The 15,409-nt window shown below is 47.1% G+C and overlaps 1 protein-coding gene across 1 annotated transcript in view; it reads right to left on the bottom strand.

Annotated features, from left to right (window-relative positions):
• LOC140212795 (chymotrypsinogen A-like) overlaps positions 1-12,832 on the bottom strand; it is a 63,101-nt gene extending 50,269 nt beyond the window's left edge. The window contains exons 1-3 of the mRNA XM_055062223.2: positions 12,433-12,832; positions 9,244-9,271; positions 1,097-1,170 (exon numbers count right to left, since the gene is read on the bottom strand). Of these exons, the coding sequence (XP_054918198.1) occupies positions 1,097-1,170; positions 9,244-9,271; positions 12,433-12,534 (204 nt within the window). The 5' untranslated portion in view covers positions 12,535-12,832. The remainder of the gene's footprint in view (positions 1-1,096; positions 1,171-9,243; positions 9,272-12,432) is intronic.
• Between the last annotated feature and the right edge of the window lie 2,577 nt (positions 12,833-15,409).

The raw sequence follows: 15,409 nt of genomic DNA, 5'->3' as shown, positions 1-15,409 counted from the left end.
TTCTTGAAATCCGATGGCAAGAACTTCACTAAGTCACTTCCGTACACCAATGCATACATCTGACTTCATATCCGGTGCGAATATTTAACGTAGTTGCTTCGGAGATGTTTATGACGAAGGATTGCAAGCAAAGTGCAATTTAATGCACAAGGGGTATAAGGAGGGTATTATGCGACACCTTTTACCGAGATTTTCCATTCTTTCTTCTTTCTTTACTGTATTTCGGTTCATGGTACGTCGAAAGCCATGGTAGGTCAGGTGAAAAGTGTGAATGAATACCTAAATAACGCCAGGCTAGTCAGGCGGTTACGGACGCCGTTGTAAGGGGTTCATTTATTCCAGACACAATGTAAATAACAATACGAGTTTGTTATACAGAGCTTTTTGTGAATTTCACAATTTCAATGCAGCTACGTGGCTACGAAGGGGAAGAAATAGCATTCACTCGACTGGTTGACGAAGGTCGCAGGTCACTGAGCAACCTGCGCTGGTTTCCTTTGTCGCTTCGTGCTACAGTCAGGTGGATGACAATTTTCTCCCCTTTCATGAGCTTTTCTATTGCCTGACTTCGCGGAACTGATGTGTCATGGTCAGTGCCCTAGTGCTTCGAGGTTTCAATTAATTTACCATCTCTCTGCGGTCTGCTAGCCTCCCGGATAGCTCAGATGGTAGAGCGACCGCCCGACTAGCTGTTGGTCCAGGGTTCGAACCTCAGACCAAGGCGAATTTTTATTCAGCTGCGAAGATTTCTTTCTCAGAAATCTGTATATATTTCATTTGTATATAGCTTCGCGCTACAGTCGCATGGAGAACAATTTTTTTTCCTTTCGCGAACTTTCATCCACCTTGAGGGATTCCGCAGAACTAATTTGCTAGCCACATTGCCACCATTCCGTAGTACACTGTTTCCTTCAGTATTTGTCATTTGCATTTAAAGCAAAGATGACGAGCTCCCATCGTTCCCAGGTTATTTTGCTATTTCTTTTTTTTTTTGCCTCAAAGCATGTTTACCTGCCCTAACCTTATGTACAAGTGCGTGCTCTGGGTATAAATCTCACGAATAGGAACGATAATATAGAACAGAAATTTCACATACTATCCAAGGCATCTTCTCGTTGGAGATCGGCTTGCCGTTGTATATCCTTCCATTTGACCCCAATTCGCCACAACCTGCAAAAGTCATATAACGTATCTGAACACAAAGTATAGTAGCTTTTTCGAGATAGAAGTATGGCTTCTCATGAGCCGTTATGTTAGTGGTGGCGAACGCTAGAGGCCACGCGAGACATGCTAAATGACGCAGTAGTTAGCGAAAATTGCCTAATTAACTTCTGACTATTAGATAAGGTGAAATGCAAGAACGCACGTGTAATTCGTTTTGTTTACTTAGATTTCGGTGTACGCTAAACAACCCCAGGTTAGCAAAATTATTTCGGAGCCCTCCAAAACGCCGTCTCCATAGCTCCAAAGCTGTCTGGTAATGTTAAACCCTACGAATGAATGAATCCAGTGCCGGTCTGCACTATATCCAAGACTGGCCAGCTGCGAAATACAGCAGCCAGCACCCGGAAAGGGGCGGAAAGAGGCAAAAAACTGCCCTTAAAAAATAACAAATATTTTTTTTTTTTATTGAGCGCCTCAAATACCGCATCGAAGATAGATAGATAGAATAAACTTTAATGTCCAACGGATTAGGTGATCTACCCACCCCCCGACACGCAGGGTAGGGGGCGAGTGCCGCCGCCTCAGATGCAGGCTGGGAGGTCTTGGGTCCCAGCAGCCTCTTCAGCCAGTTGGACGAGCCGGAGCTGGAGCTCAGAGTCCGAGCTGCGCAGCAGGGTCTCCCAGGCGTCTCTACTATCTATTTTGTGTATTCCCCCGGGAGAGTACGGACATTCCCATATTATGTGGTCGAGGGTCCCTCTCGCCCCACAAAGATTACATTTATCGCTCCTGGCCTCGGGGAACATGTGGTTCGCCATAACCGGGTGCGGATATGTATAAGTTTGTAGTCGTCTCCACGCGACTGCTTGTGTGTTGTTTAATTTTGGGTCTGGCGGGGATACCAGTCTACGAGCCAATCTATAATGCTGCGTGATCTCCCCATATTTTAGCATGCGCTCTCCGCTCCCTCGGTCATCGAGGGGCCCCGTAGCGGCTCGGCGGTAGAGATCTCGAGCCAGCTCGTGGGCCGCCTCGTTGCCGGGGACGGCTTCGTGCGCCGGAGTCCAAATTATTTGAATTTTTCTATCTAGCTTTCTCTGGCCTAGGATTCTGGCCGCTAAGGGCGAGATCCTTCCCTTGCTAAAATTTTGTATGGCAGTTTTGCTGTCACTGATCACAAATTTCGCGTCCGTTCCAGCGCAAGCTAATGCGATCGCAATTTCCTCGGCAACTTCTATGTTGCGCCCGCGCAGAGTGACAGCCGTCACGGGAGTACCCCGGCCGCTGACGGCCGTTGCCACCGTAAAACTGCCGCTACCTCCCGCCGCGTCTACATAGGCCACCTCATGTTCCGAGATATTACCGAATCTAATTTTTAATGCTTCGGCTCGTTTATGCCTCCTGTCTTTGCTATGTTCCGGGTGCATGTTTTTTGGCAGGGGGGGGATAATCAGATTTTTTCTAACTTCCCTATCTACTTCCACCTTTTGGGTGGGGCCTCTGTCCGGATTTATTCCAACTTTGGCCAATATGGCTCTTCCTGTCCTCGTGGTGCTAAGTCTCTCAATTTGAGAGGTTCGCGCCGCTTCCGCCAGCTCTGCCCATGTGTTGTGCACTCCTAGAGCCATCAGTCTCTCTGTTGATGTACACATGGGCAGTCCCAGCGCTCGTTTTACGCACTTTCTCATTAGAGAATCAATCTTTTCTCTTTCCACCACTTTCAAATCGAGATATGGCGTTGCATAGCTCACCCGGCTGAATATGTACGCCTGTATTAGTTTAATTAAATTTTTCTCCTTTAACCCTCGGCCTTTGCTGGCCACCCGCCTAATTAGGCTCAGGGTCTGTATTGCGTGATTCTGCAGCCTCTTGACGGTCTCGCCATTGTGGCCGTGTGACTGGAGAATCAGGCCCAAGATTCTAATTTGCTCGACTAATGGTACCTCTTTACCCGCCACACTAATTTTGATCTCCGATGGTGCCTTGCACCTTAAGTGTTTCGGATTGTATATGAACAATTCTGATTTCTGCGGCGAGCATGCTAGGCCTCTCTCGGCCGCGTAATCGACTATGATGTCGGTGGCGGCCTGGAGCAGGCTTTCGACGGCTGAATCACTTCCCCGGTTGACCCAGAGGGTGATATCATCCGCATATATACTAAATTTTAATCCCTCGAGCTTTGCCAATTGCTCGGGGAGTTCTCTCATAGCCACGTTGAAGAGTAGGGGAGACAGCACTGATCCTTGGGGCGTACCCTTACTCCCTAGCTCAATTGTGGGGGATACCAGCGTTTGGAACTTCATGCAAGCAGTTCTTCCCGTCAGAAAGTCCCTGATGTATCGATATGTCCTGGTACCTACATTAATCTTGTTCAGCCCTTCCAGGACCGCCTCATGCTTTACGTTGTCAAAAGCCTTCGTGAGGTCCAGTCCCAGAATTGCTTTTGCATCTTTAGACCTTGAGTCTATTATATCATGTTTGATTTGGAGCATGACGTCCTGCATACACAAGTGAGGTCGGAACCCGACCATCTCATGTGGCCACAGATCGCCCTGCTCCATAAAGCCCATCAGTCTGGTCTGGACGACGTGCTCCATCAATTTCCCCACGCATGAAGTTAAGGAAATTGGCCGTAAGTTTTCCAATTGCGGAGGCTTCCCGGGTTTTGGTATTAAAATAATGCTTGCCGTCTTCCACTGTTGTGGGAGCTCGCCTTTTTCCCAACATTCCTGCATGTACGTCGTTAGATAACTAATGGAATCATCGTCTAAGTTCCTGAGCATTTTGTTCGTTACCCCGTCAGGGCCCGGAGCCGACTTCGTTCGGAGTCTTACAATCTCTGCTCGCACTTCCGCTTCTGTGATGGGGGCGTCCAACGCCTCGTTAGGCGCTCCACCATAGTCGGGTAGTGGAGTTCGCGATGTTTCCCCCACGAACGTCTCAATTAATTTCTTCATGAAATAATCATCGTTCCCTACGAACGCGTGCCTAGCTTTTGCCAATCTTATACCGGATTGAGTTTTCGAGCTTGCGGGGTCCAACAAGTGCCGGAGGATGTTCCACGTCTTGGAGAGGTTCATGCTCCCCTCCATTTCGTCACACTTGTTGGCCCAATTTTGTTCGCATAATGTAAAAGTATAATCTTCGATTTCCTTATTATGCCTAGCAATCCTTCTTCTGAGGTTGCGGTTCCATTTCTGATTTTTGAGACGACGCTCCATGCTTTGCTTAGCTTCCCACATATGCAGAAGACGGCTGTCCGCTATCTCTGGGGCGTTATCCCCTTCGAGCGTTTTTGTCGTCTCTTTAACGTCTGATTTGAGTGCCGTCGTCCATTCCTCAATGTTTCTGATGGGCCCCAGTTCCTGCGCTCTCCTGATATCTCTAAACTTATCCCATTCAACGACGGCCGGCGCGCGAACCCTGTGCGTTTGAAGGCCTTCTTTCAGTATGGAAACAATTATGTAGTGGTCGCTGCCAAAATTTTGATCCGAATTATGCCATTCTAGATCTTTAATGTTTTTCGAGAATGTCAGATCTGGAGATGTATCTTTACTAACGCTATTGCCCACCCTCGTTGGACTCTCAGGGTCCGTGTGCAGAGTGAGCCCTATGTCATGCGTATCTTCCCACAGCTGTCTGCCTTTCGGGCTTTGGTGCGGGTACCCCCATTCCTGGTGATGTGCATTAAAGTCCCCCACTATCAACAGTGGCTGGTTGTTTGAAATTTTGAGGGCCTTGCGAAGCAGAGCCCTGAACCTCACCTTCCTTTGCCTGGGTGAGCTGTATAAATTTAGAAGGAATAAACTAGGGTCCTTCTGTTTTCCGGTTAGAATTTCGACAAACACGTTCTCGATCTCTCTCGACTCTAAATCGTGTTCAATGGCCGCGATATTTCTTTTCACGAGCGTTGTGACCGAGGATTTCTCCCCCCTGCCACTATGAAATGCCTGATAACCTGACAGTTTTGCGGGTCCTCCAGTTTCCTGGAGGGCAATCGCCAAAGGAGTCTCATCTAATAGCGGAAGGTACTGTTGCAGAATCGACCGCTTGCGCCGGAAGCCGCGACAGTTCCACTGCCAGATTTGATTTTCATTTGCGCGCCTGGCCATTTTGCAGTTGCGTGACGATCTGCTCCATATTCTGTTGCCACCCGTTCATGGCGACCATCTCAGTCCTTAGCCTTTGGCATTCCTCGGCCTGTTTCTGAACTGCCCCGAGGACAGCTTGAATTTGGATGTTGATATGGTTCATGAATTCATTCATCTTGGCCTCTAACCTTTCCAAATTTTCGACCCTTTTCTCTATAGCCTAAATAGGGTCGGCGTCTTGAATTTTGCGTTTCGTTGGTGGCGGGAGGGACGCCTCTGTGACCATCTTATCCTCTCCTTGCGGCTGTTGACGTGCCGCTGGGGGGGTCATCTGTCTAATGGGTTGTTGCGGAGGAGGGGTTGCCTGCCTCTGTGATTTCTTTAAGTTTTGGATTTCGGACCGTTGCGAATCGACTATCCCCGTTAATTTTTCGACCATTTTTTTTAATTTCTCAATTTCCTCGTCCCGTTTATCCCTCTGATTATTTTCCTGGGAGACCTTGCCTGCAAAATTCACACCCTTACGCTCCTTGCTCCTACCTCGTCTCCATGGGTTGGCAGGGTCCCTTGAGCTGGAGCGCCCCCTGGACTGGCTCCTGGCACGGGAACCGGAGCGTCCTTTGGGTGGCGGCGATGGTCTGCTCTGATTTGCTTCCAGTTTTGGGAAAGAGTCCTCACGAAACTTGAAGTCTTTGCCCCCTTTGGGTTCGCGTTGTCGACTCTGATGTCCCCCACCAGTCGTCGTTGCTTGTGCCATCTTCTCCCACTGTCGCTTCTTAACTTCGTAGGGAGTGCGGAAGAGTTCTCGGCACTTGGGATCTCCTAGGGCGTGGTCTTTGCCGCAAAGCTGGCATTTCAGCTCACACCTGTGGTCACTTGACGGGTTCTCGAGGCCGCAGCCACGGCACTTGACGTTCGTCGGGTCCGGGCACACGTCAGCGCGATGCCCGAGTCGGCCACAGGCGACACACACTTCGTATTTTTTGCGGTACAGCTGGCATCTGTGCGGTGCCCCGTTAAGGTAAATCCACCTTGGCACTTCTTTCTCCTTGAAGAGAATAAAGATCGACTGTGAATCTTTGCCCAGCCTGCGGACGCCTCGAATCTCGGGGTTATCCTTGCGGTCTAGGCGGTACAGAATTTCTTCGATGGAGTATCCGAGTGGAACCCCGTGGATGACTCCCTTTCCGCAGTGCTCGGGGGTGGCCACGTAGGCGAAAGTCTCCACTTGTTCACCGTCGAACATGAGGTGTTTCACGCTCGCGTACTTCAGCTTCCTCTCCGCACTCGTAGTGATGACGAGAACGGAGTGCTGCTTCATATTTGGAGTTATTATATCTTCCTTCTCTTCGCGTGGGTTAATCCACGCCGACATTTTGATGATGTCAGTCAGATATGCTGTTCCATATTTGGTAAGCTTAACTAAGCCGCCACGTGGTCGGAGAACAATTTTCTCGGCGCCGTCTGGAATGCGTGTATGCTGACGCTCGATCGACTTGGCCGCCATTTTCCTGCCTGCTTGCCTCTGCCGGGCTCGCTGTTTCGCAGTTTTCTGTCCGCTCTTCTCTAGCGGCACGTACCTTCCTCCTTCGCTAGCGTACCATTGTCCTGGAACCGAAGATTCCTCGGGTGTAGTCGCTCCTTCCATAGTAGCCATGATTCACAACTTCCGCGCGACCACGAGCGGCAAACGATCCTCCGGTGGGGACGCCGCGGGCCCGGTCGGTCGCGGTAGCCTCAGCTACGTGCTGCGTTGAACACACGAAGTCCAAAAATGGAGGAAATAAGGTCCCACTTGCGGAGAAAGCGGTATCCTCGTGGTCCTCTCGAGTTCCGTCGTCGATTGAGCACAAAGCCTAGGAAAACAAGATCGAAAGACTGCCGAAAAAGGCCAAAATTCGCGCAGCCCATCGGAAGCGCGTTCTACCAAGAAGGCACTTCGTCGTCTTCCCCCCCGCATCGAAGAGGTATTACGCGAGGGGTAGGCTTGAGCCAAACACAGTCTTCAATTATGCGCTTGAATTGAGCGGGATTAGTGCGTGTACACACCGTCAGGTGGGAGGTCATTCCACCCTATCGAGATACGCACGAAAAAATAACTAAGGTTGACTGAAGTGTGGTCGTGGAGCGGGTAAGTAATCGCTTTCAAATTACTTGCGTGGAATGGTGTGCGCTAAGCTCGACGAATGATATAGTTGCCGAGCGGTGAGTTATAGAACCTATGAAACAAACGAAGCCGCCGAGTTATTCGTCTAGGTTCTAAGTTTGTGATTCTAATGGGAAAGCACTGACAATGGCAAATGTTGCGTTCAATTGCTTCTCCTTTGATGAATTTTTCACACCGAGTGACGGATCATCTGAAGAAATGTCATCAAGTGGCACTTCGAACAATGTTCCCACGTTACGAACAATCAAACGCTCTGCTTGCCCAAGATGTCTTGCGCACTTTTAAACTTCAGTATGGTGCTGGAGTATATTGTCTCACATCCTAACTTGCCTAAGGCTGGGATCTTAAGTGACTTCTGACGGGGCTCATGAGCCGCTTGCCCAGCATCAACTCCATTTTTTTACGTTAAGTTTTCAAGGTGGCCCATCGAATCTCATCTAACCGAAGAACACTGACGTTTCAGTGAGCACTGTGGCACATCGGTATTTCAGGAAACGAGGACGATGGTGCTCTGGAGGCGTGACCCATAACATCTCAGGCAAGCTGGACGCCACTCGACTGCTTCATATGCCGCCACATATAACGCTCGCACCCGGATGAACATGTCGCCAAGGCATCGTACTCTGCGCCAATTGGTGCCCGCGCTTTCAACCCACCGCAATAGGTCCCTAATGCGAAAATTGCATTGGATGCGTTGGTGTAGCACATGGCCTTCACCATCAAGAACGTGCCCCGAGTCCTTCGTGCCCGACTTGTGGACACTGCAGTGAAACGCTTGAGCCCCTGCTGTTGAAATGCCCAGCGTTCAACAGTTGTTGGTGCGTGCGGCGGAGCATCTTCCACCAACTTAATATTGCTCGAACTGCACTCGATGATTTATTGCTTGCGTAATGTCGTGTTTTAACTCGTTGTGAGGACCCCAATGTTGTAATAGAATTTATCTCAACCACGAAACTGCACTCTGATCTGTAGTGCTGGTGCTGTGCGTGTGATCTGTTGGGATGTCACATTCTCTTTTTCTCAAGCGATAACTTTCTTTGGCTCTTCCCTCTATGGGGGCACTATATGTCACTAGTTTTCATTAGAAAGGACAAAATAAATAGATAAAAGAATTTTTATGGTTGATTTCGCACGCTGCCTCCTCGTTGGCAACGATAAGAAATGTGCGGCACGTATCGCCTCCTACTGTTGCACTGTGGCACGTTCGTTCCAGGTCAGGGACGTCTTATGTCTTGCGATTGAACACGTTTTCACGCTGATTAATGGTACCGCTGTCTCTACAAGGTCGAGCATGGTGGCCGAGGATTGCGGTCATCAATGACTGCAGTGCGTCTCTTATCGTAATGCGCAACAGGTTATGTATTGCTTGCAAAGACGTCAGGCAAGTTCAATCCTGCCGGGATTTTCTTTACCTCCTTTTTAAGTAGGTGGGAATCGTGACCTTCACAAGATACAATTGCTAGCCCGCTTCTCTTTTTATGATATGATGTTTATGTGAGTTCCCATAATGTAATAATTCTCGACTGAGCATGACACAAAGAGCACCTGAAACGAGAAGGCTATGCAGGTGGTATTTCAAAGGCTTACGTCACCCTCCCGAACTCGTAAGCCTGGTTCTACTGGCGCTGGAGTTGCAGATAATTTGCTATGCGTTACTTTCATTAAAAGAAATCCCAAATCATCATAATTATTTTCATCGTCTCGCTTCAGCGGACGCACAAATATTATTCATTCTCTGCTTGACCATATTTGTCGTTAAACAAAACCGCCTATTTCGATTGCGTTGTGAAATCAGTATTGAAGAACAAAGGTCTCACTCACCGGCTTGGTTCAAATTAGTGTCCATTTTCTGCTGAGAGAGAAATAACGGTCCCATTGAATAGCAGCATTCTACATAATTAGCTTCAACGCGTAACCTATGTTCTAGTAATTAAAAAAAACGAACCCCCACCTTAAACCTGGGCATATAATTTTGGGTCACAGGAATGCCTAAAGCGCCGGATTTCTTACAGGAACGGGCGATTGTGTTCAATGACTTCTCAATAAAGCGAGGCTTCCTTTGCCTAGTTTACTGGGTTGGTGACATCAACGCATTAGCGCTCGTCCTGTCGTCTTCTCTGTCTGTGTCCCTGTTATTTGCGCTAATCTTTTGATTAATGATAACACACCAACTAGCCGAGCTTTCTGCCTTGGTCCAACACCACCTAGACAGCACATGGCCTGTTTACTCCGATCCATGACGTCACGCTACCTGGCCCGAAATTTCCATTGAGAAGGCTGGCATAATGAAAGCGGTGACGTCAAAATCAGTTGCCCACTCGGGAGAATCCCCATTAGATTCTATGGCTGTCGGGCCAGGTGACATGACGTCATGGATCGGAGTGAAGAGGCCTTGTGCTGTCTAGGTGGTGTTGGTTGGGCACGTCTGCCTGGCTGCTGGGTGTTGCATCGGTCACTATCTCGGTAGATATATTTGTGGACATACATACATGCAAAGGTTATATGTGTGCTGAAAAAAAGTACCAGCGAACTGGCCTAAATATTCCTTGTCTGCTGACCAAGTATATGTGCAATTAACCGCTTTGCTAAGGCTTTGCTTCACATAACTTCTAGTGGGTGCGTTGTATTTGCATAATTCTTGTCTGGTGGTTAATTAGAGGGCTTAATCAACTGATTCTCAACTAATTACGATGCGTACAATTTTGTTTACTTTTAGAGCATCCAACGTTTAACCTCGTAGAATGTTTATATTTATTCACCCCGAAGGTCACAACTATATTGCCGTGTTTCCGAATTGCATCGTTCACAAGCGATGTCGAAATGCAAGCGCCAAGTCAGGCGGATGCACAGTCTGAGACGGATACATACGCAGCGACGTCACAATAACTCAAACGATGTATGCTAGTTGTTGAGGTTACAGTGGTGATGATAAGAGTATTTACAGTAAAGTGGGACACGCATCAAGCAACATTTCGGAATTATGCACGTCCTGTGTCACAGCGTAACATAACCCCCGGCCATCTTGAATGGTTGGCTAAAAAAGGGTCAAACCACCAGTGGCGCATACCAATGGCTCAATCAAAGAAAAAAAAGTAAATCGAAAAATCTGTCAAGTTATATTCAGCATTCTTTTGACAAATCGGTGTGCTTTAAAGATATATGTGGGGCGACATTACATGACGAGGTTTTACGCGGTAGTCTGCGATCGGCCCATATTTCGAGGCTGCACTATCTCAGAGATCGAAACTCAACTTTTGGTGGGATAGCTCGATAGCTGGAAATAAATCTGGTATGACAATTACAAGACTGCTATTCCATTGAAAACGGCCCGAAAACGCCAGAGTACTGATAAAAGATAGTCCAAGCTTCCAAGTAGTGCTTCCAAGCATCGCTCGGGCACTGGATAAAAAACAGCGATAACGTTGTAATTAGGTTGTATAATAAAAGTCACCTGGCCTCGAATATAGCAGAAGAGAGAGCGTCCCTGGTGCGTGGCCCACTTACTAAAAAGAGGGCGACATGCTCTCATAAGCTGTTCTAACTAGGAGCAGCAAAGCTGAGCCTCGAGAGGATCCAAGCACCTTGTTTAAGCCTGCTAAACATCCTTTCAACAGGATGGTTAGCTCCGCGATATGGTATTCTACTCTTGACATGAGAAGCGCTGGGTTCGTCTTCCTTCTGCTTTTGTATTTATTCTAATTTTCGCACTGCTCGCCTCAGGAATCATTTTAGTACAGCGAACTTACCTAGGACTGTGAATTATCCTGCAATCCTGACACGTGATTTGCGCAGCTCTCAGATGAAACGAAGAAGTGCAAAGCCGCAAGAGTGGGTAAGCACTATGCAGCAAACAACGTCAGGCATCAGCGTCCAGCGATCACATCGAAAGCCTCCCATTCTCATGGTTCAAAAAAAAGAAGGCGTCTAACCTGCACATTTTTCTTAGCCAATTGACTTCTTTCTGACCGCATAAATTGCAAAGTATGCCGTTTTGCTTGTGTTCTTTATATATAGGCTGTGCATAGACATTTGCAAGAGGTGCTCTATTACCGCACCGCGTTCATAGCAACTCCTGTTATGACAATTCAACCATAGAAACATTTTTTTGGAAAATCCAGTGCTTCAATGGTTTTCAGCATTTTTCTATTTACTACGAATTAATCTATCAGACACTGTATTTCGCTAAGAAATTTATTTTCAACGTTGTCACAAAATTCCGACTGTATGCCACTCTTATAGCGCATTGTAGGGTGACACGTTGTAACACCCTGTTCCCAGCGACTGTGAACAGGGCCGATTATCCGGTTACAAGTCGCGCGGTTTCCCGTTCATGACTTTGGCATGTTCCCATCAGCTAGAGTCGTGAAAGGTTCTTCTCTGCAATTGCTATGCAAACTGTCAATACCTTTCAAATGAAGAAAAACTATATTCGCGCATTCGCAGCGTAAACCACTCTGTGGCCTTTATATGACTGAGATAAAACAGTCTGCAAGTAAATGTGACATTCCTAGATGCTAGTTCTTACAGTTAAGCAACGAATCGTTCGATTTTAGCCCCCCTTGAGCGTCAAAGAGTTTCTTATCGTGCGCGTTCTGACATAGGGGGAAATCAACATTGTTATTTGAGCAGGGTTGTTTGAGCGCTTGTCTTCGTCGCTCTTGTTGTCCCTCTGTGTTTGCACGCACTGTTTGTCATGTTTGTTATTTCAGGTCACTTCGGTTAAGCCAGCTTGCCGCTCTTCTCATTGATGCCATGTCTTTGCAAAAACTAAACTTCCCTGCGTAGGGAAAAACAACGCACCGACATATCAATCCGGTTATCATGCCTGTTCTCAAACACCAGATCGCCTAAATGACAACGTTTCTTTCAATCAACGCATAGTTCCGGAAATTACAAAGCAGTTCAGTCATTGAGTGTCCGGCCCCATAGTCGAATGGTCGCCATGGTGCGTGCAATCCATGTTAAGCATACAATACTGTAGTCAAGTATTTACGAGTAAAAACAACTTACGTTAGCAGCTAACGGAAGCGCCATGGCAAAAATCACGAGAGCAACCTTTCTGAGATAAAGTTGCGTATACCATGGTACGTAGTCGCAAGGTAAGGAACCCATGCCTTGCACGTTTCCCTCTCGTAGAGATCGCGAAATCGGGATGCGTCCCACGAGAACGACACACCGGCAGAACACGCAGTTTCCAGTGCTCCTTATTGGGCGTCACTAAAGCCTATAAACCAGCAAGGTGAACCTAAAATGCAGACGTAGAAAGCAGACTGTCAACGTCTCATAAATTTTTGAAGCTTGAAAGTTCGCACAATGAACTTGCTCACATGAATCTTCCTCGATTGCCCGCCTTTATTTCTAAAGCATTCCATTCAGTTGCGCGGACGTGCGTCTTAAGTAAAAAGAAAAAAGAAAAACTTTACCTGCCCTTCTGGATCCTGCGTGCCAGGCAGCTGCAATTGCACTTCACGCTTAAGTGGAACTGCTCGCCAACGATATTCTCAGTTTGTCGTGCTGCAGAACGAACGTGCTATTAGCCGGCGGACGTTTCTCGCGTGACACATTGTGCACGTCTTGAGCATTGAGTCCCGGGTGATGGTGGAGAATACCGTTTGGCGTATGAAACGTGTGGCCTTTCTGTGCGCGTCTCTCAATCGATCCTATTGTGCGCGTTGACAATGGAACTTCGGCAATGTGCCACATCATATACGCGAACTTTTGTGCAAAAGACATCATTTCGAAATGTACTATCTGTGAGTGAGTTTTCTTGCTCATTCCAAAGCAATAAAAAACGATTCCAAGGCTAACTGCTAGAAATCGATCGCACAAATGAATGCAGCACCTTTCTGTTTGAAGTGCGCCCGTAGGTCACAGGGACGACTTCCGCGTAGAGGAACGCCCATCGTAGCAAGATATACGACGTACTCCGGAAGTTTCTCTCAAGGCACGCATATCTACAAAATTCCAGGAATACGTGCGTATATTATTAGAACGTCGGGACAACACAAATATTGCGAAGATTTCCCCGAAAGGGATTTAGACGCTCTAGCAACATCAGATTGGAGTGGCTCTGATTGCATTTCTTTCTTCGACTTTTTTTTTTCAGGCCACTGAGGTATTGCTTTATCGGCGCATTTGTTCTCGGTATAACGAATCATTCAGCTTGAATGGGATAAAGAAGTGCCAACTTACGGGACTTGACAGTGGAGCTACTGGTTTATGCAGGCAATATTGAAGCATGTTAATTGTGTCCATTACGAGGGAGCCACGCAAACGGTGTGAAGTGTGATAAAAGTTCGGTGCACTAAGTGTAAGTGCCGTAAACAGGGCAAAGTGTCTGGGTGTATGCCATGGCGACCGCTTGTGGCCTTGTGCATCATCGCCTGTCACGACTCCGACTAAGCGTTTAGGAGCTTAATTACCGGGACATTACACCGTACCGGCAAACTGAGCCTGAGATTGAACGGGTGCAATTTCTATACCATGTCCGGTGTGTGAGAGCCAATTTTGTGCATATTATTCGTAGTTGTCAAATGTGGTATGTCCCTAATATGCCGCAGTGCTAAGTGGTGAGCCCTAAGATGACCCAACTATTCAAAATTTCAAATTCAAATACAATAATCTTTGCTATTCGCTTCGTTACCGATACAAAAATGAAGTATTCGACGTTGACGAATATTCGCTTTGTTCGATAATAAGAGATAACACCTTCTAGAGCCTTGAAGGAGAAAGACCGCTCGATGCAAGTCAGGATTGTTTCGAATAATTCTGCGGCATGATAACCATTGATGGTTGCGTAGATGCGTCGTTTCCTGAGCAAACGCACACAGCCCCTAATTTCCGTTCAATAATTCCCAGTAATTCCATAAGAATATTTTGCTTTTAGTCCATTCATACGCAGGTGTAATGTCTTTATTTGACCTAGGTAATTTATTTTTTGGTCAGTCTCGTCAAGTTTGTATCCTTTTAAACACACTGTGTGATCCTGTACTATCAAACTTGGCTCCTTCGATAAAGCGAACACTTTACGTGAGTGTGGCGTCGTGCTGTTTTCTTGTTTCATTACTGTCGCTGACTTGGTGCATCAGATAATAGAATCAGTTGTTTCTTATTCACAAAGTACTCAGTTGGCCGGAAGTACATACAGGTGTGGACCACATTACGTGCATTTATCAAAAAGTGTAGAAAAAGCGTACTTCATATTTTTTTTTACCAGGTGGAGTCCACGCAACCTATCGCTTCGATTAGATATCAGAAAAATTTTCAATTAGGTATTCGGCGGTCGTTGCTTACATGTATTCGGGTTTGGTTCGATTAAAAAATTTTGCTGTTGGAACTTATCCCGTAAAATTAACATGGCGGGAAATTCGCCGCATTATACGGCGTTTTAGTGGCTGACTATCACTGTTTCCTATACGTTTGAGGCCGGCGTGTTTCTCAGGTCAGAATCCTCCATCTACGTTATTGCTGCCTACACCTATGGTTGAACGACCGCCGCAAAGATCTCTGCGACATAGACGCCGAGACGTGCCCAGCAAGTAAAGGAACAGGCTTCTGTCCGTACAGTCGCGGTCGTCTTAAGAGGAAGCTCTAGCTTGAGTCGAACTCCGAATTTCCATATTCTAATACGTCTAAGACACAGAAATACTTCTATGAGGCAATTCTAGTGAAATTTCTTGCATTTCATTCTTTATTTAAATAACTTTATTGAGTGCACTGCGATTTGGTGAGGTGCGCCTGGAACCCGCCTAGGTTTCGGCTAAGGGTTGTTGGCCCTTGGTGGTTTCCTCGGCTCGCTTGATGGCCGAGAGTCGGTGCTGCAGGTTCGAGATGAGCAACGCAGACTCCCAGCGCACGCAGAGGCTATCGCTGTTTGAGGCTACATCACTGTTATTTTGTAGTATAGCTGTACATTCCCATAGCATATGCCCCAGGGTGGCTCTAGAGTCGCAATGTTGTGTTTCGAAGGGAACGTTTAATTCTAGCA

Source organism: Dermacentor andersoni, chromosome 10 (genome assembly GCF_023375885.2).
Source record: "Dermacentor andersoni chromosome 10, qqDerAnde1_hic_scaffold, whole genome shotgun sequence".
NCBI lineage: Eukaryota > Metazoa > Arthropoda > Arachnida > Ixodida > Ixodidae > Dermacentor > Dermacentor andersoni.
This window is presented reverse-complemented; position numbering and strand designations above follow the sequence as displayed.